Source organism: Oncorhynchus masou, chromosome 29, assembly GCF_036934945.1.
Source record: "Oncorhynchus masou masou isolate Uvic2021 chromosome 29, UVic_Omas_1.1, whole genome shotgun sequence".
NCBI classification, from domain to species: Eukaryota; Metazoa; Chordata; class Actinopteri; order Salmoniformes; family Salmonidae; genus Oncorhynchus; species Oncorhynchus masou.
This window is the reverse complement of record NC_088240.1, coordinates 23,987,707-24,015,253: the sequence shown is the minus strand read 5'-3', so window position 1 is coordinate 24,015,253 and position 27,547 is coordinate 23,987,707. Positions and strand designations below refer to the sequence as shown.

Here is a 27,547-nt window from a genome sequence, read left to right as displayed (position 1 = left end):
TGATCGTTGTCATGGTAACCTGTGTGACAGCAACCTCGTGACAGCACTGCTTTCATTTTTTCATAATCACAGAAGTAAGTCAGCAGCTCGCCATACTTGTAAATCATTTGTAAATAGTTACCTTGTAATATGTTAATTTTCCTGTCATGGTGAGAGAGAAAAAAGGTTGAGAGGCAGTAACAGTCTAGTAAGTCAGTTCATTACCATGCAGATCAGTCATCACCAAAATCAACAACCTGACACTCATTACATACACATTACACATTACCTTTACTAAAACTTCATTAATACCACATTAATACTGCATTAATACTGCATGTGTCTGCTTGCCTTCAATGTGCTCTCCATATCAGAGGCTCTCCCTGTGGGCTGAGCTGTGTGTGTACTGTATATATAAGTGTGTGTGTTTGTGTGTGTCAGCAAAGACAAAAGGTCCCCTCTGAATCCTCTCTGCCCTTTATCCCCTGCTTCGAACTGGAACAGCAGTAGTCCCACGCGCACGGACACACACACATACGCGGACACACACACACACACGCGGACACACACACACGCGGACACACACACACGCGGACACACACACACACATTAAATTATATTCTTGCTCCTTAATTAATAACTGATGAGGGTGTAAGTGTTCAGTGGAATAAAGCACAGCTACGGCTGGCTGTCTAGTCTGTAGGGGACATCTTAAACTAACCCATCTCTCTTGCTATTTTTCTCCCTCCCTCTCTGTCACACACACTCATGAAAATGAATGTCGAAAGCATTCCTCACAGAGCTAAAGGATTGCAGCACATTACCAACATATGGGCTATCTGGAAAGAAAGAAAGAGAGAAAAAGAGAGAGAGAGAAAGAGAGAGTATGTGTGTGTGTGCATGTGTGTGCATTTGTGTGTGTGTCTGCGTGCGCATGTGTGTGTGTGTGGACATGTTTTACAATACTTGTGAGTTCCAAGTCCTAACAAGAATAGTAAACCAACTAAAATGTAAAAAGGTGAGGATATTTTGCCAGTCCACACTTATAAAAAGGCTATTTAGGCATAGGGATTAGGTTAAGGGTTAGAATTAGGGTTAGGGGTTAAGGTTAGAATTAGGGTTAGGGTTAGGGGTTAAGGTTAGGGTTAGGGGTTAATGTTAGGGTTAGAGTTAGAATTAGGGTTAGGGGTTAAGGTTAGGGTTAGAGTTAGAATTAGGGTTAGGGGTTAAGGTTAGAATTAGGGTTAGAGTTAGAATTAGGGTTAGGGGTTAATGTTAGGGTTAGAGTTAGAATTAGGGTTAGGGGTTAATGTTAGGTTAAGAGTTAGAGTTAGGGTTGGGGTTAATGTTAGGGTTAGGGGTCAAGGTTAGGGGTTAAGGTTAGAATTAGGGTTAGGGGTTAAGGTTAGGCTTAGAGTTAGAATTAGGGTTAGAGGCTAAGGTTAGAGTTAGAATTAGGGTTAGAGGCTAAGGTTAGGGTTAGAGTTAGAATTAGGGTTAGCGGTTAATGTTAGGGTTAGAGTTAGAATTAGGGTTAGGGGTTAATGTTAGGGTAAGAGTTAGAGTTAGGGTTAGTGGTTAATGTTAGGGTTAGGGGTCAAGGTTAGGGGTTAAGGTTAGGTTTAGAGTTAGAATTAGGGTTAGGGGTTAAGGTTAGAGTTAGATTTAGGGTTAGAGGCTAAGGTTAGGGTTAGAGTTAGAATTAGGGTTAGGGGTTAATGTTAGGGTTAGAGTTAGGGTTAGGGGTTAATGTTAGGGTTAGGGGTCAAGGAAAATAGGAAGTTGAATGGGAATCAATTGTTGATCCCCAAAAAACTCCTCACAATTATAGTAATACATAGCTGTGCGTGTGTGCGTGTGCGTGTGCGTGTGCGTGTGCGTGTGTGTGTGTGTGTGTGTGTGTGTGTGTCAGTAGTGGCAGCTGTGTCCTCCTCTCTTGTCAGAAGTAAAAGCTTCTATGAAACTTTAATGTCAGTCTGTCTGCCTGAACTCAGATACAAAACAAACACTCCAACCCCCTCTGCTGCTATTAGTGTAGTAGTAATGTAAGGTGGTGGTCTGCGCTGCCCTGTCATCACCAGGGTGTGTTACTAATGGCAGCAGAGATCAAGGCTCAGGACTCAGGTGAACACACTTCAAAGCCTTGGTCTGTGGGTGGTGATGTCACCATGAAGCACCTCTGAAACTCAGCGGAGGAAAGGCTGACCTCGAAAACATACGTACAAACATGCACTGAGTATACCAAAAATTAGGAACCCCCCCCCCCATTTTTTCCCTCAACTCATCGGCTTGGACTCTACAAGGTGTCAAAATCATTCCACAGGGATGCTGGACCATGTTGACTCCAATGCTTCCCACAGTTGTGTCAAGTTGGCTGGATGTCATTTGGGTAGTTGGCCATTCTTGATACACTCTAGAAACTGTTGAGTGTGGAAAAACCCAGCAGCTTTGCAGTACTTGACACAAACCGGTGCGCCTGGCACCTACTACCAAACCCATTCAAAGGTAGTTACATATTTTGTCTTGCTCATTCACCCGCTGAATGGCACACAGACAGAATCCATGTCTCAATTGTCTGGAGGCTTAAAACTCGTTATGTAACCTGGTCTCCTCCCCTTCATCTACACTGATTGAAGTGATTCAAAAAGTGACATCAATAAAGGATCATATCTTTCACCTGGATTCACCTGGTCAGTCTATAGCTCTATTGGCACTGGACTAGTATTACTATAGAATGTCCATTATGTAATTATTACCCCAGCATGTCCGTTTTACAGTCGATGATTCGGGAAGGGATTCGTTTTACCAAGCTGCCCCTGTAATTATTTGTTTTCCTCATTCAACATGTACCGGTATGATGGCAGCCTGAAGGCTCCTCTAGACGTGAAGATATTTCACATGTACAGGGATAGCCTAATGTTGGCCTCATGGTCTTCAGTTCAGAGAAAGTCCAAATAATAACCAATAAGAAGCATGAACTGTAACCTATGCAGACTTTTAATTAACTGACGTATTTGGTAATTTATCAGTTCACTGGGACAATATCGTCCACTTCATATTTTAAAAGACAAACATGGTACTAGGAAAGTTAACATGTAACAAAACAGATTCATACGTAGGCTACGTGCAACACTTTTTTAACAATACATCTGTTCCCATGTTCTTACCCAAACTGGTTGCAGCACCTGATACACTGTAATATCCCTTAAAATACTGGGATGACGACTCGCACAGGATAAGTATTATCAGAGGATTTGGGAGATTGACGAAAAGAGTAGGTTTTTAGGGCTGGAATAAATTCTCCCTGCCAAGTAAAAATGACTGACGCGGCAGATTCGGACAGGACTAAATTACGGATGTGATTTATGCTTGTGCACAAAATGATATTACCTGAGCTCCCCCACTGAAACGTGTACCGCCCGGTTTATTGTTTATGTCATGGAAAGAGCAGGTGTCCTTTATGTGTTGTATACTCATTGTACATACACACACACTGCACACCATATCTACGTCCTGTGGAGTTTGGGTAGTGAATAGATGTGATCGCAAACGATTCGTTCATTTTGATAGACTAATTTTAGTGACTTCATAACTAATAACTAATTTTAGTAATTTTAGTAACTAATTTTAGTGCCAGTCATGACTAGTTTTTCTGAGTCACTCGTTCATTTTAGTCGTTCCTTTGACCTGCTGGCCGCAATGAATTCTACAGCAGGATTAATGTGCGCTCCTCCGGTGACTCCAGAGACGTGCTCCGGTCAACAACTGTCTGTCATATAATTATGCGCACAGACAAAGTAGATCACGCTGCAGGCAGTATATAGAAGAAAGAAATATGTGTATAACTGGTAATTGATCGCATGGTGCAAGAATGAATGCAATTAATGTATTATTGATTGTTTTGATGGACACAGCTTTGTAGAGCCAAAACATACACAGCACAGCCTCTTCTCAACACTCGAACTCGAGAGCGAATCGTCTGGGGTGCACCACTTGGCGAAAGATATTGTGCTAATCACCCCAAGCAATGCATTCCTCCAAGAGTCGTTCACAATCTAGGCCGGTTGCGGCCACAACTAGACCTCGTTTTCAATTGTACCAATAAATAATCTTATTTGTATGCCTAGCAATAAACAAATTCACATCGTTTAAAGCACGCTTTTACAAATCTCAGTCAAAAGGACAGCTCCAATAAGCCCTTTATGGGGAACGACATATGAACGAGGGGCTTGTAGAATTATTACTATTTCGAGTTTTCAGTTCATTGTTCGCGGACAGTAGGTCCTGCGTGCTCTTGGCATTACTGACTCAAATGAACGAAATTAGTTGAAAGACCGGATTCAGTAAAAAAGAGCCGAACTTCCCATCAATTAGGTGGGAGAGAGGGGGAGGTTGTGAGTGCTTTCTACTCCGAGTCTCCAAAGTGTCCTGCTCTCACAAAGGAGCCAAAACAAACAGTGACTGGTCAGAGAGAGAGAAAGATAAATACATTGAGAGACAAAAAGTGGAGGAGAGTAAGCGTTCATTGTACTCAACTCATGATGAGTGTTTAGAGTCTACTGCTTCTGCTAGTGGTTCTATCTGGCAGGTCAGCTGACTGCAGCCCACCACACACTCTCTCAGTCCTTGGCTCATGTTCAATAGTCACCCTGCTCCCCTTCAGAGGATTGAGAAGTGTGAGAATAAAAGGCACTCTTAATGACATCATGTGGCCTATTGGCCAAAGACTTGACATGCTATGACATGGAGCTGAAAGCATTAACAAATGTGTTATGTGCCTATAAAACATCCATACAGTATAGGCCCTAACATCGAAACCCCTTAAGATACTGTTAATAAACCTAGAGTAGCTTATATTTAAAGGCCCACTGTGCTGGCTGTCATTGTTCAGCCTCCGTTATGAAACATATGCAGCTGTCTGCCTGCTGCATCTCTTGACTACCTGAACACAGCACAGCCATGCCACTGAGGTAACTAAACCATATCTTGCAGCTACACTTCGCGTGTCTGTCTAGCAATAACATGAATAGCACAGGTGACTGTATCTCTTACTTTCTCTCTCTCTATACCCCCTCCCGTCTCTTTCCCTCTCTCTCTCTCCATAGATCAATTCTGTCTAATTGTGTCTTTAGCTGCAGGAGTTGGGGGTAGAGCACACATAGGAAATCTTTCAACACATTAGTGTGTGAAATTAGATTTCCCAAACAGATTCTCAGTTGTCCAGCTATGCAACCCCACCACCCCCACACATGTATACAGCAACTCGGTTCTTCAGAATTCTAGCCAAGGAACATTCTGTACAGCAAGTTGGCAGCCAACCAGTCCAAATACCAAGTAGCAGAGCTAAGTACCTTGACGGGGGAGCTCCTTGTGGCCACCGGCAGGTCCCTGACCCCACTGCCCGGGGGAGAGGCGCTGATCCCGGCTGCACAACCCGATGACTCTCCGCCCCCCACCTGGGACTGCCTGGTACTGCCTGCATTCCGTGGCCGCTGTTTGATCCCGTCCAGCAGGCGGACCAGCAAGATATTCGCGGGGAGGTCGTCCACCTCACAGCCGACTAGGATGCGACATTCGGGACATCTCAGTTCGTTTCTGGAGCTGACTATGTTCTCCAAGCAGCGGCGACAGAAGGTGTGTTGGCAAGGCAGGACTTTAGCTGTAGTGTCCAGCCTTTCCAAACACACTGAACACTCCAGCAAATCCAACAGAGACGACTCGTCCATCTCACTCTGCGAATATTCCTTACCGATTATTATTGACGTTAACCGAGTGGGTGTTGGTTTCTGATTTCGCGTTTAATGCACCAGAAACTGAAGAATACATATCGGCGTAGGCTGTTTAAAAGCGCAATCTGTTGTGCTATTTCCCCGAACTGAGCCCGTTAAGGCAACCAGGCAACCCTTCTCTCTCTTCTCGCTCGCTCTGCTTGCTCTCCCTCGCGCAGCTGTGCAGATTGCAGTGAGGTCACGCTCTCATATATCTCTCTCTCTCTCTCACACACACACACACACACACACACACACACACACACACACACACACACACACACACACACACACACACACACACACACACACACACACACACACACACACACACACACACACACACACACACACACACACACACACACACACACACACACACACAATAAGAAGGATGTGAGAGAATTGGGAATCAAACTGACCGTTAATTCTTTACAATTAGCACTCTACCAGTTATTCATTCATACAGCTAGGCTACCTATACGTGTCAGATCGGTATAGGCTATAGGTGCTCAGTGAGGCCAACCAGAGAGAGGTAATAACCAGTGATTAGAAGGCTGTGTGGGAGAGCAGAGCTCTGTGTGTATGTGAAACAGTTGTGTGGGTTTCAGAGTGGAGAATGAATATCATCAGAAATAATGCAACACAGATTAACACCAAAAACCTGTCACCATCTTCTGGGATGCGCTCCAGAAATAGTAGTGTTGGAACACAGGTTTATCTTTAGGTGTTATAAATCATGTGTAAAGTCAATAACCAAAGTGAATCAGATATTTGGTGGACTCTGTTAGGAGAGTGGGATGGTAGGTTACTCTACCACAAAATAACCAATGGACGATGATAGATACTCAATAAAAAACATATAAATCAGAGTAGACAGATGTGTGAAGACACTGCCACCCCGCGGACAACTAGAGAAATAATAGTTAGTCTGTCTTTTCTTGTGCACGGTAGGTAGGTAGCCAAGTATTGTTGGTAACAGAGGGGTTATTCTGCCGCCTGCTGGTGAAATGTTGAACTAATCAATAACCCAGATGTTTGGATGAAGCTACAATAGAATCTCATTTTATCTGTGAGGTTTCAGTTCATTTTGACCTCAATACATATTTTAACTGCTTGAGCTTACATTTTAAGATCTAAGAGGTTGCTTTTGGACTGAACACACACACACATTCCTAGTTGCCATCTAAACCATGTTTCTGATTATGAGCAAATCTGATGTGAAACGACACCATGGTGCACTCCTGTTGCCCAGAGCCTTATACGGAATAGAGTGCAATTTCAGATGCAGCCTTAGTTCCTGTTGCTGTTAGAGCCTCATGGCTGAGGAAGCAGAAGGTCTGTCAGCTGCACAGAACCGTCTCTCTCTACCTGTCTCTGCCTGTCTCTGCCTGTCTCTACCTGCCATTTTCTCACGTTTAACTCCTGCCCGGGGGAACGCTGTGTTCCTCAGATCTGACATCCGGCCTGGCTGATGTTCTCTACCACACACAGAGACGAGCACAGGGCCTAAACCTCCTGATGCACAGGTAGTGCGTGCGCGCGTGTGTGTGTGGAATCATGTAGAGAAAACAGTTACATTTTTTCACGTTGACAATTCACGTTGATACATTTATCCAATACAAATGCTATAAAGCTTACTGTACATCAATAATGTTACATTATCATTGTATCTTGATGTATAGCGTTTAATTGTATGTAACCTATAGGTATAGGCTTGCCTCTTCTCCTCACCCAATGTCCATTCATTGTGGAAACTAGGTTAGCTGACGATGCAGTCAATATGGTAATGAAATCTGCTCTCCTGTTGAGTTGCATAGTGATTAGAGGACAACATACACGTGTGTGAGTGTGTGTGTCTGTGTTGGTGTGTGTGGACGAGTAGTTAGAGGAGAGGATCAAATATGCCCACCTTTACAGAGTAGACCTACCCATCATGCATAGCGTCAGGAGCCAGAAATCCCTGTGACTTTTGATTTTTAATTTTATTTTAAAATTGATTGAATATTCGAAACATACAATATACTTGCAGTGAAGCCGCTCAACAACCACATCATACCAGTCATCCAACAGATTGCCAGCAGCATACCACCCTGCATACCACTGCTGGCTTGCTTCTGAAGCTAATGGATGGGAGACCAGATTCTGCTGGAAGTGGTGATGGAGGGCCAGTATGAGGCACTCTTCCCTCTGGTCTAAAAAAATATCCCAATTCCCCAGGGCACTGATTGGGGACACTACCCTGTGTAGGGTGCTGTCTTTCAGATGGGATGTTAAATGGGTGTCCTGACTCTCTGAGGTCATTAAAGATCCCATGGCACTTATTGTAAGAGTAGGGTGTTAATCCTGGTGTCCTGGCTAAATTCCCAATCTGGCCCTCAAACCATCACGGTCACCTAATAATCCCCACTTTGCAATTGGCTCATTTCACCCCAGGTCGTTGCTGCAAATGAGAATGTGTTCTCAGTCAACTTACCTGGTAAAATAACAGATAAATAAAAAAAAGCGACACACAGAAGCGTCCAGGGTCGATTCCCTGTCTTACCACCAGGCCAAAAAATATGAACCTGATCCCCCCCACAATTCCTCAATAGCTGTCCCTCACTATTACATGTATGTGTTTATTTGAATGAGAGTGTGTGTATATGCATGTGTACAAACACCTGCATGGCATTAGTTGTAAAAACACTGCCACTTAGTGTCATTCAAATGTACTTTATATTATGTTTTTTTTATTTTTATCTTTGACCATCATTCTATCTCCCACACAGCAGCTCCACTCCCCTCCCACTTGTCTCCACTCCCACATACCAACCCTCAGCTTCCCTCAGCCCATCCCAATCCCTGTGATTTGCATGTCTTAATACACATTTTCAACTTTAAATAGAGATATCTGTGATATTTATTTGGTTTCAGTAGCTAGATAACATCTTCCTATTTCTGCTGCCATTATGAAAGAGCTGATATTGGCCTTATCGCTGTTGGCTTTAGAAGACAGCTGACTGGGTTTCTGTTTGCTCTGGCTGTGGTCCTGTGGTAATAGTGATCTGGGGTAAAGTAATATGATAGGTGTCTTCATCCCAGTGATGCTCTGTTGCTCTCCGCTGGTCGGTCTGTCTGTCTGTCTGTCTGTCTGTCTGTCTGTCTGTCTGTCTGTCGGTCTGTCTGTCTGTCTGTCTGTCTGTCTGTCTGTCTGTCTGTCTGTCTGTCTGTCTGTCTGTCTGAGAGAGAGGGAGAGGGAGAGAGAGAGAGAGAGAGAGAGAGAAGCGCTAAGCACCTCTTTAATCTGCTCTTTCCTACAGAGGAGCTGAGAGGAAGGGGAATAGAGAGACCGGACAAAGAGTTGATAGGAGAGAAACAGACGGATGGACAGTGGTGGAGTCTCTTTGGTCAGTTCTTGTGCCTCAGGTAAAGTTCAGGGATCGGTTCGGTCCGTCCTAAACTGGTGCTGATGGGTAAACAAACCAAAAAATAAATATCACATTAAGGAACCTTTGAAATCTGACCCTTAGATAAATGTCTTTTAAAGCACAAAGTATGACACGTAAATGCTTCCTTTTTATTGATGGATCTACAACACTGATACCGGAAAACACAACCCCCTCCTCTCCCTCTTTCTCGCTATTTCTGTATCTCTCTCTCTCAGTTGGTGGACCGGCACACTGATGAAAGGATAGATTCAGATAAATATGGATTCATGAAATTGTTCTGTCTCACCACATCAGTAGCCTAACTGTACTGTAGCTTCTGCTATCCTACACGAATTCAATGGGCTACCCTAAGAGGAGCGTTAATGTTTGGGGTTCCCCTCTAGATGTCGTTGTGGAGTAATGGAGCCACATAGGCTACAGTTCGTTTACCTGCATCAGGTTTACCTCATCTTCTGGGGCGGGGAAAACTTCTATTTTTCTCTGTGAAGAGGAGCTACTCTGGATCACCGGGCATGCACACGGCGGACTGAAGACAGAGAGATTAACGGAGGATCTGTTACAGAGGTTTTGATATCGGTGATGCTTGTCAGACTCACCAATACAGTCTAATCATTAGGCTACAGCAGTCCGTGCAGACAGACCACAGCATTGCTCCGACCATCACTCTGTCGTGGAGATACAGCCCGCAAGACCTGTCCCGTCGAAAACCCCGCTCTACACGCAGGTAAGGCGCTCTGGAATGTAAAGCGGGATTGCTGCAAGGTTTTGGGAAATTCCTGGAGCATTTATGCTACAGACACATGTAGCCTACTTAACAGTAATTTTATCTTTTCGAAAAGAACTGCAAAAGCATTACGATGTTTGTCAGAAATGTAGCAAAAAAAATTGTCAGATAAATTTGGCAAATGGACAACATCGAAATGTTCTCCAGTTTTAAATAGGCATGTTTTTCTGCTTTAAAGATTTGATAATCAAGTAATTGCTTCAAACCGGAGGTTGGTTGTTTTTTCACATGGCAGTTCATAGTAGCCTGGACCGTGTAGTAATATAGCGCAGTGTGTGAGTGGGTGTATAGGTCGTTAGGTGGTGGGTTATATAGTAAGAACGTTTAGGACACCAGGTCTATTACTGAATCCATTAGACCTGTAGCCTACCATCTTCGAGGTAATTGTTACATTAAGGAGCATGGGATCATAGTTCATCTCTCATCTTCCTGAGAGATACAACGGGTTCTGAGACAGCGGCGGGTCCTGGTCCCAGTGTGTGGTTTGTGTAGTTTGCTCTCCTCAGTCCATCTCCTCATAATTGTTTTGACGGTGCCGCCTGGCTGTCGCCCTCCCCGGGCCCTGGGGGAAGTCCAGGGCGCAGACAGGCAGCCTAGGCCGGCCTCGACATGCTGAGTCCTGCCGCTTTCTGACGTCTGGAGCTTTGAACAACTGCTGCAGCGCTCACGGTGGAAATCAATCCCTTTTTCTCTCTGTGTCTCTGCTCCTCTGTCCCTCTCTGCCCCCAGCACACCGCCGCAGACTTTCATGTTTGAGTTAGAAAGGAAAAAGACAAGAAGAAACGGGAGAAAGAAAATGTAAATTATCTTCAAAAGCGAGTGTGGCGCCGCGGGATTAAATGGATGAAAGGATATAGCCTACTGATGCAGTAGCCTAATAACAAAAAACACACAGCATTGGTCACATTAAGAACATAGGCCTATGATTGTTTATTTTTTTAAATATAAAAATCATGCATAATAAACTTTCTTTTTGCAGAATGTCAGTGATACTGCTAAAACCTTAGTTAGGCTACTAGGCTAACAATTTAGTACCCTAGTAAAGGATTTAGCTTGATCACTGACATTCTGCTACAATTTTTTTAATAATAATAATTATTATTTTATATAACCTTTTTTTAAATCATTATGCTATTTTGAAGGTCTAGGACTATATATAACAGGCCTAATATATTCAGTTTACAAATTAATGCAGATTTCTGTAGAACAAACACATGCAATCAGCTGATGTGAATATCCCTTCTCCAGATACATGGCAGAAATGTATAATATTATGCCAGATAATATTTAAACAATATGTAACCTAATATATATTGAAATGTAACAAGTTTTTAAGCAGTTTCTGTGACTGCGCTCATCTCAGTTCCCACTGTAGACTATCATCACAGGAGGAGAGAGTTCCTGAATATTTTGACCTCAGATCAAACAGGATGTTGAACTCCTTATCAGTAGATGTGTAGATAGATAATGATATGAGCTGGCCTGTAACTCATGTTGTTCTAACAACACTGTAATCTGAGCCACTCTAACAACCATATATTAACATGGTGTGTAAATGAAGGAGTGTATGTTCTATGCATCAATTCACTTACAGTAGTAATTATGTTATAAACGAATGTGTTTGAGGAGAGAAGACGGAGTAGAGGCAGAGAGGTCACTGCTCGCTCTCTCTCTCTTCTTCTGTATGGCTGGCTGTTTAAGGCTACAGAGACGTTGTCAGTCCATCAGACCAAATCCCAAGGTCCCATAACCCACTGCGCTGAGTCCTCTTACACACTAGAGGCCAGCCTCAATCAGACCCCTGTACTAGGGAAGCCTGGTTCTTAACAAGGCTACAGATGCCGTAATCATTCTACACTAAACACAAATAGGCTGACAGGCAGAGAGCCAGACGTTCTGCTGTCATGCTAAATAACAAGGAATAGAGAAAAGCAGACAGAAACCGTTTTGCCCACCTACTAATGTGTTAGAGAGACAAAGAGACACAGTAAATTACCCTGCCCACATACAGTATTAACACTCAATAGACAAAGAGAGAGACGAAGGAGATATGGAGGGAGACGTTCTGCCCCAGTGGAGGTAAAGAAGGAGAGAGGGATCAGGGAGAGGAGACGATGAAAGACAGATCACCGTCAGATAGAAATCAAAGGGGCTACTGAGTGCAACTGCTGTAGTGTGTGCATGCGTGTGTGGTGTCTCCTTTTCATGTGCGTTAAGAATTAGTTTTTCCTGCTCTCTGAGAGGGGAGCTGACAATCAGTCTGTAATTAAAGCAATCAGAAGATGAAGAGACTACACCAGACACACATGCACGCTCACAGTTGTATCAGTACAACCCTGTGATAATATGAACCTGTTTAAGTCTGGGGGTTTAGTTTTCAGAAAACATGGAAACAATCAGATTTTAGCTTTATCTCCATGAATCATCTGAAGCTATTTATTTATTTAACCTTTATTTAACTAGGCAAGTCAGTTAAGAACAAATTCATATTTACAATGACGGCCTACCCGGGCCAAACCCTAACCCAGACGACACTGGGAAAATTGGGCACCGCCCTATGGGACTCCCAAACACGGCTGGTTGTGATACAGCCGGGAATCAAATCAGGGTCTGTAGAGACGCCTCTAGCACTGAGATGCAGTGCCTTAGACCGCTGCACCACACAAGAGCCCAAAAGAGGGTAGTCTTTCACTAGATGAATCTATCTATATCCCTTCCATCCCTTTCTCTCTCCCGACTGCTGGTGAGTGTATTTCAATGTATGTTTGATACCTGTGTTGTTGGTTTTCAATAGAACTTTTCAGCCAACAAACTGGAAGCAGCAGGATGGTGTGTGTCTGTGTGAGTGTATGTGTGTTTTTTGTGTGTGTGTGTGTTTATTTGTGTGTGTTTGCACGTGTATGTGAGAAAGAATTTAGTTGGGTTCTTGAGTGCATCTCCTTCCTGATTGATTGATGAGAGTGAGAAGCCATTTCCTAATCTGACAGAGTCATTATCGACTCACAGTAAATATCCATTACGGGGTTAAACATTCATTTCCGTCACATCCTTTAGGTGACAGATTCCATCTGTTACCACTGAGTTCCTGATCAGGGAACTGGGGTGAGGGTTAGAGAGAGAAAGGGTTAATGTAGAGGAAGGGAGTTTGGGATATCATAAGGGTTCTGCTTTATGGTTATGGGGAGGGTTGGGGATTGGGGAACAGAGAGGTGCGAACCTTTTTTAAACTAACCTTGGGCACTATTCAATCAAATCTGTTTACCAGGTTTACAGAACCAACTTCAAAACATATTTTGCTACAAGAGTGAACATTAGGAATCACATAGAAAGTTAAACTAGACTGGATATCTAGGATCATTCTGAACATTCATCACTTTAGGGGAAGAATGGGGTATGTGTCTCATCCTGTGGTATTGGTAGAATATTTCCCAGTGTTCCCTATAGCAGTTTCCCAAACTCGGTCCTGAATCAGCTGTGTAATGCTAAGGCAAAAAACAAAACCATGCCTTATAGAGTTCATAGCTGTCACCCTGATCTGACAAAGACACAGAGAGCTCCACACATAAACAATATATCAGGTTCTATATCTATTTCTCCACATCTGTCAATCATTGTCAGAGAGAGAGAGGGAAGGAGAGATGGAGAGAGAAAGAGTGATAGCGAGAGGGAGTGAGAGAGCGAGAGACAGAGGGATAAAACCCCATCCTAACACTACTAGGACAATGCTTTTTACCTTGCTCTCCGCTACATCTAAATAAGGCTGTCGTTTTGGCGCCTACCTACCACTAGTGTGTGTGTGTGTGTGTGTGTGTGTGTGTGTGTGTGTGTGTGTGTGTGTGTGTGTGTGTGTGTGTGTGTGTGTGTGTGTGTGTGTGTGTGTGTGTGTGTGTGTGTGTGTGTGTGTGTGTGTGTGTGTGTGTGCGTGCGTGTGTGTGTAGATGATTGCCCCTGCTGCGTCTCTAGGGGGACTTTCCAATAGATTAGTCTGTCTGAATACCAACACTGACAACCCTGACAGGGTCACTAATGACTTAATAACAGTTAATAGTTAGAGATAATTGTAACTGTTAGATCAGATGAAGTATACGCTGGCTACTATTCACTCTGATTTACTGCTGTAATGGAAGACTATTGTTGCTAATAACTAATGCAGTATAACATGCTCAGAGTGTTTTACATTGTTCATTGGAGGTGAGATACATCCCAAATTAAACTGTGTGCCAGGATGTTACTAGAATGCTAAATCACCTTCCATCAACATGGTACTGATAAATGCAGCTGCTCAACCTGCTCCATACTGCTAATTAGTGATGGTTATTGAGAGAGCGACAGAGAGAGAGAGAGATAAAGAGGTAAGAGGTAGGAGGAGGGAGGGATGTTAGAGGGACAAGAGAGAGAGAGAGAGAGAGGAACAGGTTTAGTGAACAGAACCAGAAAACAATGACATTTTTCGAGGGACAGAATCAGAACCGGGAACGAAAGTGATCTATAGTGTTCCGGAAGAGATCTGTTATTTTGTGGGTGTGTAGGTTACCTGTCCCTCCCCTTCCAAAGCATAGCCTACTACTGACGTTAGAAAAATAACAATTGAAAACCACGCCCGCAATAAGCCACGCCTCCAGCATGAGGTGTTGAAAGCAATTTAGGAGCTTTTATAAAAAAAGAAAAGGATAATATAAATATAAACTCAACATGTAAAGTGTTGGTCCCATGTTTCATGAGCTGAAATAAAAGGTCCCAGAAATGTTCCATTCGCATAAAAAGCTTATTTCTGCACAAATGTATTTACATCCCTGTTGGTGAGCATTTAGTGTCCTTTGCAGTGGGGGTTCTAGATTGGGCGAACCCCACCTTCAGCATGGCATGCAAATGAGCAATAAAAAAACAATTGCGTAAATGTCACCATTCCGATAAAAAAAAAATATATATATATATGAGGTTGTTTGATTACGCGGCATGGCTACCTGTTATGCGAGTGCAGCAAGGAGCCAAGGTAAGGTGCTAGCTAGCATTAAACTTATTTTTATAAAAAACATTCAATCTTAACATAATCACTAGTTAACTACACATGGTTGATTATATTACTAGTTTAACTAGCTTGTCCTGCTTTGCATATAATCAATGCGGTGCCTGTTAATTTATCATCGAATCACAGCCTATTTCGCCAAACGGGGGATGATTTAACAAGCGCGTTCGCCGAAAAAAGCACTGTCGTTGCACCAATGTGTACCTAACCATGAACATCAATGCCTTTCTTAAAATCAATACACAAGTATATTTTTTAACCTGCATATTTTGTTAATATTGCCTGCTAACATGAATTTCTTTTAACTAGGGAAATTGTGTCACATCTCTTACATTCTGTGCAACAGAGTCAGGGTATATGCAGCAGTTTGGGCCGCCTAGCTCGTTGCGAACTGTGTGAAAACCATTTCTTTCTAACAAAGACCGTAATTAATTTGCCAGAATTGTACATAATTATGACATTACATTGAAGGTTGTGCAATGTAACAGCAATATTTAGACTTAGGGATGCCACCCATTAGATAAAAGACGGAACGGTTCTGTATTTTAGTGAAAGAATAAACGTTTTGTTTTCGAAATGATAGTATCCGGATTTGACCATATTATTGACCTCAGGCTCGTATTTCTGTGTGTTTATTATATTATAATTAAGTCTATGATTTGATATTTGATAGAGCAGTCTGACTGAGCGGTGGTAGGCAGCAGCAGGCACGTAAGCATTCATTCAAACAGCACTTTCCTGCGTTTGCCAGCAGCTCTTCGCTGTGCTTCAAGCATTGTGCTGTTTATACCTTCAAGCCTATCAACTACCGAGATTAGGCTGGCAATACTAGAGTGCCTATAAGAACATCCAATAGTCAAAGGTATATGAAATACAAATGGTAAAGAGAGAAATAGTCCTATAATTACTACAACCTAAAACTTCTTACCTGGGAATATTGAAGGTCATGTTAAAAGGAACCACCAGCTTTCATATGTTCTCATGTTCTGAGCAAGGAACTAAAACGTTAGCTTTTTTACATGGCACATATTGCACTTTTACTTTCTTCTCCAACACTGTTTTTGCATTATTTAAACCAAATTGTTTATTATTTGAGACTAAATTGATTTTATTGATGTATTATATTACAGTTTATTTTGATTGCTTAAGCATTATTTTCAAAACAGGGCCCGTGTTTTCAAAACACTACACACAATTACCACAACCACACACCCAATTAGCAAAACACTACAGATTCTTTGCAAAATTAAACACTCTTGTAAAAACTATACACTTCTTTTTAAAAACCACACTTTGTTACCATGTGAAACACACGTTTCACATTACTATACTCTGTTTGCACGAGTTACACTCTGCTGTGATAAACCTAAAACACTTTTAGCACCTCTACTTCCCTATGACTAGAGTAGGCTACTATCAACAAAGTACAAATATAATGTAAATTCACCAAACACTACACAAGACCAATGTTCCAGACTGAAGAAACTCATTTATTTCTCAACACGCCCAAAATGTTGACATGGAGATTCATAACGTCACTTTACGTATTGTAAGTAAAAATAAATAAATAAAATAAAAATAACTAGACATTGTCTCTTCGCCTCGCTGGATCTGGCCAGAGAATTTCATCAACATCGCAGGCAATGTTGTCATTAGCAAGGCACCCTGGAAAGAAATGTCTTGAATGAGAAATCCATCCCTGTATTGCTGCTACCTCCATCTGGTCACAGAAAAACTCTTCTATAGGGTTGAGGAATGGAGAGTATGGTGGAAGATATAGGACGGTGAAACGGGGATGTTGCTGAAACCAGTTCTGAACCAGAGCAGAGTGGTGGAAAGACACATTGTCCCAGACAACAATGTATTGCATATGATCGATTTGATTTGCTGCTGTTATGTTGTGCAATTGGTCCAAGAATGTAAGTATGAGTGCTGTGTTGTAAGGGCCCATATGGGCATGGCGGTGGAGGACCCCATTCTGTGTAATGGCTGCACAGAGTGTTATATTACCCCCATGTTGCCCTGGGACATTGACTATAGCCCTGTGGCCAATGATGTTTCTTCCCCTCCTTCGTGTTCTCGTCAGGTGGAACCCAGCCTCATCTACGTAAATGAACTCATGCTGGATCTCCTCTCCATCCATTCGTAAAACTCTCTGAAAAACAGTGTCAGGCAAAATTGTGTAGTTCAGTGTAGATCTAGTATACAAATTACAGTACAGTAAAAGATTATGAGACAGTATGCAAGATCACTGTTAAAGTGAATACATACCTCTGCATAATCATGCCGCAGTCGTTTCACCCTTTCGGAATTGCGCTCAAAAGGCACTCGATAAATTTGCTTTATTTGAATGTTGTTTTTTTTAGGATGAGTGCCAGTGTTGATGTTGAGACCTGATGGATATCGTTGAAAATGGCGTGGTTATTGACAATGTTAGCTTGGAGCTGCTTGAGTGTTATAGCATTGTTGGCCAAAACCATGTTTACTATCTCCCTCTCTGGCTGTTCTGTGAACATAGGAGGCCTTCCCCCTTGTCGTCCCTGACCCTCAATCCTATGTAGAAAAAAACAGTATTCAATAGTACAGTAATTTCACAGGAAAAGGTAACAGAAGTGCTTATAGTGCATAGAATACAGTACTGTAAGCAGTTACTGAAACCGTGCAGATGTTTTTGATATGATGATATTTTTACAATACCTATTTTCCAGTCTAAATGTTCTCATCACACTTGCCACTGTATATCGGCTTAGATTTGGCTGTACTCCATCAGCGTCAGGCCGTGGTTGACAACATGGTCAGCCAGTGTTGCGCGGATCTCATTTGTCAGATTCTGTCCTCTTTGAGCACCTTCTTGTCTTCCTCTTTCTCCCATTCCTCCTCCTCCTCGTTCTCCTCCTTGTTGTCCTCGTTCTCCTCATCCTCCTCATCCTCGTTCTCCTCGTCGTCGCCGTCGTCGTCATCCTCCTCCTCCTCCTCTTACTCTTTCTCTGACTCTTTCCATTGTGCTTGAAGACCAATGAAATCACCTGCTGCTTTTTATAGTGCTTATACACCTGATTGGTGTGTCTACAATTAAGCAAACGAGTGTTTGCACACCTGATGACTGTGTTGAACCAATTGGTTGGATGTTGTGGTAATTTGACAGTCAGCGCTTTGGTATTGCAAGGACGTGACTTCATGATAGATGTTTGTGTGTAATGTATGTTAAGTGTGTTTAGTGTTTTGCAAATCACTGTGTGTAGAGTTTTGCAACAAGTGTGAGGTTGACAATGTGCTTATAGTTGTGCAAATATGGGCTAATGTTTTGCTTCTTGAGTGTAGTAAGGTTTTGCTAATAGTGTACTACTTTTAATTTTAGTGTGTAAGCAATCCAAAAAAACTGTAAGTTAAAATAATATATATATATAAAAAATATATAAATAAATATAAAATTGGCCGATTAATCGGTATCAACTTTTCCTGGTCCTCCAATAACCGGTATCGGTATCAGCGTTGAAAACTCATAATCGGTTGACCTCTACTATATATATGCCCATGTTGCCAATACCTAAATCCGCCACTGGTCCTTTGCCAAGATAATCCATCCACCTGACAGGTGTGGCAAATCAAGAAGCTGATTAAACAGCATGATCATAACATGATCATAATGTCCCCCTTGTGCTGGGGACAATAAAAGGCCAGTCTAAAATGTGCAGTTTTATCATGTGGCACAATGCCACAGAATACTCAAGTTTTGAGGGAGCGTGCCATTGGCATGCTCCATCTAACTGTACGAATGGTATGGGAAGGCATAAGCTACAGACAACGAGCATAATTGCATTTTATCTATGGCAATGTTTGGGATGCTCTGGGTCGATGTGTATGACAGCGTGTTCCAGTTCCCGCCAATATCCAGCAACTTTGCACAGCCATTGAAGAGGAGTGGGACAACATTCCACAGGCCACAATCAACAGCCTGATCAACTCTATGTGGAGGAGATGTGTTGCGCTGCATGAGGAAAATAGTGGCCACACTAGATACTGACTGGTTTTCTGATTCATATTTTTTTAAGGTATCTGTGACCAACAGATTCCCAGTCATGTGAAATCCATAGATTAGGGCCTTTTGAATATATTTCAATTAACTGATTTTCTTATATGAACTGTAACTCAGTAAAATCTTTGAAATTGTTGCATGTTGCATTAATATTTTTGTTCAGTGTACATACTAAATGTATTGTTTCTTGTTGGCTCTGTATTATGATCGTGGGGATCAATGCGTTGTATTTATGTACCTTTAAAAATAGATCTATCTTATTTATGAGTGACAGGCCACGGGTGGATTCAAGCTGACTATTAAAGTATAGGAATGTATTTATTGTGCATGTAGCCTCCCCCAACTAGAAAATAAGAATAAAGATAAAAATGTAATAAAAAAAGAATAGTTTGAACTAACCAAAGCGTAATTTTCATCATTCCAATCAGTAAAAGCACTTCAGATGAACAACAACGTCGTCCCACTTTTTAAAGTGTATCATCACGTCCGTAAAAGTGAGCTCTGTAAACCAATGCCTAAGGAGAGTCTCTCCTTTCTAATGCTTTACTGTGCCAGGCAATCTGTACGGTCTATGTTTTATAAGCCATGCCTGAGGTGTGGGTCTATATAAAGTATTTCTTTGTGCCTGAGGTGTGGGTCTGTATAAAGTATTTCTTTGTGTCTGAGGTGTAGGTCTGTATAAAGTATTTCTTTGTGCCTGAGGTGTGGGTCTGTATAAAGTATTTCTTTGTGTCTGAGGTGTAGGTCTGTATAAAGTATTTCTTTGTGCCTGAGGTGTGGGTCTATATAAAGTATTTCTTTGTGCCTGAGGTGTAGGTCTGTATAAAGTATTTCTTTGTGCCTGAGGTGTAGGTCTGTATAAAGTATTTCTTTGTGCCTGAGGTGTGGGTCTGTATAAAGTATTTCTTTGTGTCTGAGGTGTAGGTCTGTATAAAGTATTTCTTTGTGCCTGAGGTGTGGGTCTATATAAAGTATTTCTTTGTGCCTGAGGTGTAGGTCTGTATAAAGTATTTCTTTGTGCCTGAGGTGTAGGTCTGTATAAAGTATTTCTTTGTGTCTGAGGTGTGGGTCTATATAAAGTATTTCTTTGTGCCTGAGGTGTGGGTCTATATAAAGTATTTCTTTGTGTCTGAGGTGTGGGTCTATATAAAGTATTTCTTTGTGCCTGAGGTGTGGGTCTATATAAAGTATTTCTTTGAGCCCGAGGTACAGGTCTATATAAAGTATTTCTTTGTGCCTGAGGTATGGGTCTATATGAAGTATTTATTTGTGCCTGAGGTGTGGGTCTATATAAAGTATTTAATTGTGCCCAAGTTGTAGGTCTATATAAAGTATTTCTTTGTGCCTGAGGTGTAGTTCTGTATAAAGTATTTCTTTGTGCCCTAGGTGTAGGTCTGTATAAAGTCTTTATTTGTGCCCGAGGTGTCGGTCTGCAGAGTCGTTCTTTGTGCCCGAGGTGTCGGTCTGCAGAGAGTCGTTCTTTGTGCCCGAGGTGTGGGTCTGTCATGCCGTTAATGACACAGATAATGACTGTCAGTGTGTTTATGTGAGATTAACTCTCGTTTGAAGATTAATACCCTTGGGCCTGGGGAGACTGAGGTTGGCTTTTAACACAGACATGTCCCGACAGGGAGGTGAGGGAGAGGGAGGGATAGGGAAGAAGGAAGAGAAGGAGAGAGGAGGGACAAATAGAGGGAGAGGTGGGGGACAGATGGGGAGAAGAATATGAGTGAGTGGCAGAGACAGGAAGTGGGAAAGAGCAAAGGGAGAGTGAGATGGAGCTAGAGGGATCGGAAAGAGTGAGGGAGCTAGAGGGATAGGAAAGAGTGAGGGAGCTAGAGGGATAGGAAAGAGTGAGGGAGCTAGAGGGATAGGAAAGAGTGAGGGAGCTAGAGGGATAGGAAAGAGTGAGGGAGCTAGAGGGATAGGAAAGAGTGAGGGAGCTAGAGGGATAGGAAAGAGTGAGGGAGGGAGAGGGATAAGAAAGAGTGAGGGAGGGAGAGAGAAAGAGTGAGAGAAGGGAGAGAGATGCTCTTGAAATAGAGTGATGCATTCCAGTCCAGGGGAGTAGGGAGTGTGTGTATGTGTGGGTGTGTGTATGTGTGGAAGTGGGTGTGTACGGGGTGCAGGGGACTCGCGGGGGTTTAAGGGGCTGGAGCCTGATGAAAGCATCAGGATGAGTGTGTGTGTATGTGTGTGCGTGTGTGTTCGTTTAGTCTGATAATGAGGTGCTCGGGGCAGCGTCGTTTGGCAGCTCTCACTTCCTGTTCAGAAGACAAGCTTTTTATCAAAACAAAAAGTTACATTTTCTTCTTTTATCCTGAAAGCCCGGCAGCGCCACTGGGTCTCCTAAACACACACACACACGCACACGCACACACACACACACACACACACTCCACGATGATTCGCACAATTAAGCTAATTTCAGCTCAGAAGTCAGGTGTGTGTGTGTGTGTGTGTGTTTAGGAGACACAGTGCATGGGGGCTGTGATTAAACAGGATCAAAGGGAAAAGGACGTGACCCTTTCAGACGATCAGCTCCGTTCAACATGTGAACGTTTCTCTCCAGTTACAGTAGCACCTTGATCTGGAACACAGGAACCGTCCTGGAGACCGACCCCCTCCCATTCCACTTACCCACCACCCCCGGCCCACAATTCCCCTTCTAGTCTCCTGAAACCATGAAAGAAAGAGGGCGTGGATTTCATCTCCCTCTGATTAATTAAAGTAGTGTAGTCGATCTAATCTGTGTTTGATTGACTGACTATTTATAGTGTAGTAGTTAGTGGTAACTCTATCTCTGAATCCCATCAGTTGTTTTGTTAGTGAACGTCAGTGTCTCTCCAGCTCTTCAGTTGAGCTGTCTCAGAGAGAGAGAAGAGTCGGGGTGTCAGAGGGTACACAATGCTCTTTTCTCCTGCTGTGTGTATGTTTGTGTGTCTGTGTGTCTGTGTGTGTGTGTGTGTGTGTGTGTGTGTGTGTGTGTGTGTGTGTGTGTGTGTGTGTGTGTGTGTGTGTGTGTGTGTGTGTGTGTGTGTGTGTGTGTGTGTGTGTGTGTGTGTGTGTGTGTGTGTGTGTGTGTGTGATACCTGCAGAGTTAGGGTGACAGCGGGACCCCTATAGCAGACAGGCAAAACTCGTTCTCTCTTTATGGATCATTTGATACAATAACAGCTCCATGAATGGAACTATTACACACACTGCATGGTGCTGCATACAGTACACAACAACACTACAGTACACCAACACTACAGTACACCAACACTACAGTACTCACCAACAACACTACAGTACACCAACACTACAGTACACACCAACACTACAGTTCACCAACAACACTACAGTTCACCAACACTACAGTTCACCAACACTACAGTACACCAACACTACAGTACACCAACACTACAGTTCACCAACACTACAGTACACACCAACACTACAGTACACCAACACTACAGTTCACCAACACTACAGTACACCAACACTACAGTTCACCAACACTACAGTACACCAACACTACAGTACACACCAACACTACAGTACACCAAAACTACAGCACACACCAACACTACAGTACACCAACACTACAGCACACACCAACACTACAGTACACCAACACTACAGTACATACCAACACTACAGTACACACCAACACTACAGTACACACCAACACTACAGTTCACCAACACTACAGTACACACCAACACTACACCAACACTACAGTACACCAACACTACAGTACACACTAACACTACAGTTCACCAACACTACAGTACACACCAACACTACAGTTCACCAACACTACAGTTCACCAACACTACAGTACACCAACACTACAGTGCACCAACACTACAGTCCACCAACACTACAGTACGCACCAACACTACAGTACACCAACACCACAGTACACCAACACTACAGTACACACAAACGCTACAGTTCACCAACACTACAGTACACACCAACACTACAGTACACACCAACACTGTAGTTCACCAACACTACAGTACACACCAACACTACAGTACACACCAACACTACAGTACACACCAACACTGTAGTTCACCAACACTACAGTACACACCAACACTACAGTACACACCAACACTGTAGTTCACCAACACTACAGTACACACCAACACTACAGTACACACCAACACTACAGTACACACCAACACTGTAGTTCACCAACACTACAGTACACACCAACACTACAGTACACACCAACACTGTAGTTCACCAACACCATTGCCTCTTAATGTCTGGATAAAGGCTTTGTTCAATATCTGAAACCACAGTAAAATCCAGCTAATTCTCTCTTTTTCTCTCTCTCTCTTTCTCTCGCTCTCTCTCAACCTGTTGTTTCTTGCATATGGTGCAATTATCTGTCAGAGAGACTCCATGAGAAATTTACTTGATAACAATAATTACAGTGTGTGTGTGTGTGTGTGTGTGTCTTACACAACCTCTCCGCTTCAGAGACTGTTTTTGTCTTAGTTACTATTCAAATACATATTTGCAGTGAATATAATTCCCCCTAAAGACAGGCAGACAGGCTTAGATGTTGCCCATCCTGTGTGTCTGAGTCAGAATGTCTTGCATGTGAATTTCCCAGTCCAATCCTGGGTTTGTCTAAATGACTTTATGTACTGTGTGTTTGTGTGAGAGTGAGCTACACTTCCTTAGTATGTTACTACACCCTTTGAAAAAAGGGATCCAAAAGCGTTCTTCAGCTGTCCCCATAGGAGGACTCTTTTAAGTTCCAGGTAGAACTCTCTGTAAAAAGGGTTCTACATGGGACCTAAAAGGGTTCTACCTGAAACCAAAAAGGGTTATTCAAAGGGTTATCCTATGGGGACAGCCGAAGACCCTTTCAGGTTCTAGATAGCGTAGGGGCTGTATAGAGACAGTATGGGTCTAGTTCAAGATTTGGGAGGTAAAACAGCAGCAGTATCAGCAGCATTGTCTCTATGTAGTGTAAAGGTTTCTATTATTTGGGGAATGTATTTCCACAAACTAAAGAGACAGCGTGGTGGAGTGTTGAGATTCACCTTTAAAGACTTGGCTGCTTGCTGGATCCATCTGTAATGTGTTATGATTGTGCACCATACAGTACTGTACACACTGGCACAATGAGGCCTGATATATTATGTTTGCTGTGCAATAGTAAATGTGAATACGCTCAGCCAGAGATTAGAACGTTTGTTCTGTTCCTGTGTATGTTCATGTGCATGCTGTGGTTTATAAAGGGAGATAAACAGGCAGGTAAACAGTCAACCAAACAAGGCAACAGCTCAGTCCTCCTCCTGACTGCAGGGCTGCAGGATTTACTGCCTGTTTGATTTACTGCACACACACACACACACACACACACACACACACACACACACACCCTCTGCAGAAGAGAGAGAGCACACGAGCCATGGTGGGGGCCATTAGGCTCCAGTAAAATCAGTGTTTGTTTAATAATGCAACCCCATTAAAGACTGGAGCGGGTCATTACTGTGGTGTGTCAGAAAACCTACACTCTCGGTGTCCTCACAGAATGAGAAAATAATTCATCTGTATCTAAGAAGGCTTGTAATGACCGAGAGTTTCCCCTGAGCCTGGACAGTGTTGAAACTAATCTGAGACCCTGTTTGTTTCTATTTAACGGTTTAACTCAGCTTTAGGTAATGATGTTTCTGTTTAACGGTTTAACTCAGCTTTAGGTAATGATGTTTCTGTTTAACGGTTTAACTCAGCTTTAGGTAATGATGTTTCTGTTTAACGGTTTAACACAGCTTTAGGTAATGATGTTTCTGTTTAACGGTTTAACTCAGCTTTAGGTAATGATGTTTCTGTTTAACGGTTTAACACAGCTTTAGGTAATGATGTTTCTGTTTAACGGTTTAACACAGCTTTAGGTAATGATGTTTCTGTTTAACGGTTTAACACAGCTTTAGGTAATGATGTTTCTGTTTAACGGTTTAACTCAACTTTAGGTAATGATGTTTCTGTTTAACGGTTTAACTCAGCTTTAGGTAATGATGTTTCTGTTTAACGGTTTAAAACAGCTTTAGGTAATGATGTTTCTGTTTAACGGTTTAAGACAGCTTTAGGTAATGATGTTTCTGTTTAATGGTTTAACACAGCTTTAGGTAATGATGTTTCTGTTTAACGGTTTAACACAGCTTTAGGTAATTGGTGTTTCTGTAGGAAAAGACTCTCTCGCCAAGACCTTCCAATTACACTGACCACATTACTTCTACTTTACTGACACACGTGTGCACAGTCATTTATCCTTTATTGAGAGAAATAAGAGCAGACTGTTATTATAGTGGGAGTGGGAGTGGGAGTGGGCCAATAAAAATCTGTCTCCTCTAGGTAAGGGCCTGGCAACATACACACATACGGACGCAATACACACACAGACGGACGCAATACACACACACAGACAGACGCAATATACACACACACAGACGGACGCAATACACACACGCACAGACATATGCAATACACACACACAGACAGACGCAATATACACACACACAGACGGACGCAATACACACACACACAGACGGACGCAATACACACACACAGACAGACGCAATATACACACACACAGACGGACGCAATACACACACGCACAGACATATGCAATACACACACACGCAGACGGACGCAATACACACACACACACACACACACAGACGGACGCAATACACACACACACACAGACGGACGCAATGCACACACACACAGACAGACGCAATACACACACACACAGACGGACGCAATACACACACACACAGATGGACGCAATACACACACACACAGATGGACGCAATACACTCACACACAGACAGATGCAATACACACACACACAGACGGACGCAATACACACACACACACAGACGGACGCAATACACACACACACAGACGGATGCAATACACACACACACAGACGGATGCAATACACACACACACACAGACGGACGCAATACACACACACAGACGGATGGAATACACACATAAGCACGCACACACATGTACATACGTAAGCACGCATACTTCCACACACACGCAACTCTCTCACACACAGTCTATAGCTTTGCTATAAACATAATTAAACCCTCTACATTGATATTTTTCTCTAAAATACAAGAAGAAAGAAGGATAAATCATGTTTGAAGTTTGATCTAATTTTAGTTTTACATGTTCTTCAATGTACTTGTGAGTGCCTGTATACCTTAGTAACTACAGATCAGAGAGAAGAGCGAGACAGTGTGAGTTTGACCGTGACATACCTGTGAGTGCCTATATAAGTGTAGTAACTTTGTGCTGCCAGAGTATTTGAAGGGTTTCCAGATCTGTGACAGTACTACTATAACTGAAACAAACAAAGTACAGTCCCTCTAATGCAGGCCTGGGTAAAGGCCAGCCCGCGACCTTATTCAATACGGCCGCAGAATCATGCTCAGATCACATAAAGAATTAGCGACAGTAAAGTTTTGAAAAACATATTTGTTATTCAAATTAAAAGCCCAATGAATATTCGCCGCTTGTAGACATTTATTTTGAAGGCACATATAAATAACAACTGAACGAGGACAGACAGTGAATGACAGGCTGACACACATCATAGTTACAAATAGTAGCTAGCTAGAAATTGTGCAAAAATGAGTTTTCCAAAGATTTCAAAGAAAAGGAAAGTAGACAATGAATGTAGGGTGTTCTAGCAAGAGTGGACATCGAAATATTTCTTTATTGAGGTATCAGGTAAATCTGTGTGCAGAGAAAGGATCGCTGTCTTGAAAGACTACAACTTGTCCCGACACTTCCAGACAAAGCAGAGAAATACAGGAATATGTCTTCTGAGCAGAGGGCATCGAAACAGTTGCTTTCTCAGTTGCATAAGCAGCAAGACTTTTCACAAAACTGCATTCAGCAAACGGCGGAATTGCAAGAGCTAGCTATGTACTGTCCTACACAATTGCTAAACATAGCAAGCCATTTGCTGAGGTCGAATTAATTAAATAATGTTTCATAACTTATTTGGGACTGGGGGGCAGTATTGAGTAGCTTGGATGAATAATGCCCAGAGTAAACTGCCTGCTACTCAAGCCCAGAATCTAGTCCAATTTCAAGTCATTGCCTATCGACTATACAGTGCCTATGGGTCATATTGCACTTCCTAAGGCTTCCACTAGATGTCAACAGTCTTTTGAACCTTGTTTGAGGCTTCTACTGTGAAGGAGGGTGGAATGAGAGCTGATTGAGTCAGGTGTCTGGCAGAGTGCCATGAGCTCAGTCTCGCGCGCTCCCATGAGAGTTAGCTGCGTTCCATTGCATTTCTACAGACAAAGGAATTATCCAGTTGAAACATTATTGAAGATTTTTGATAAAAACATCTTAAAGATTGATTCTATACTTCGTTTGACATGTTTATATGAACTGTAATATGACTTTTCTTCTGAACTTTCGCCTGGACTTGCCCGCGCCTCCTGAGTTTGGATTTGTGTACTAAACGCGCGAACA

The 27,547-nt window shown here is 42.6% G+C and overlaps 2 protein-coding genes across 3 annotated transcripts in view; one reads left to right on the top strand and one right to left on the bottom strand.

Annotated features, from left to right (window-relative positions):
* The window catches only part of LOC135519522 (E3 ubiquitin-protein ligase SH3RF3-like), a 99,158-nt gene extending 93,453 nt beyond the window's left edge, over positions 1–5,705 (bottom strand). The window contains exon 1 of the mRNA XM_064944750.1: positions 5,331–5,705. Within this exon, the coding sequence (XP_064800822.1) occupies positions 5,331–5,705 (375 nt within the window). The remainder of the gene's footprint in view (positions 1–5,330) is intronic.
* Positions 5,706–9,536: 3,831 nt separating this feature from the next.
* The window catches only part of LOC135519221 (tumor necrosis factor receptor superfamily member EDAR-like), a 43,664-nt gene continuing 25,653 nt past the window's right edge, over positions 9,537–27,547 (top strand). The window contains exon 1 of one of the 2 annotated variants that reach the window (XM_064944332.1): positions 9,537–9,902. The gene's annotated coding sequence lies outside the window, so the exon portion shown is untranslated. Of the gene's footprint in view, positions 9,903–12,631; positions 12,706–27,547 lie in introns of those variants that run through there. The other variant, XM_064944333.1, reaches the window with a different exon arrangement.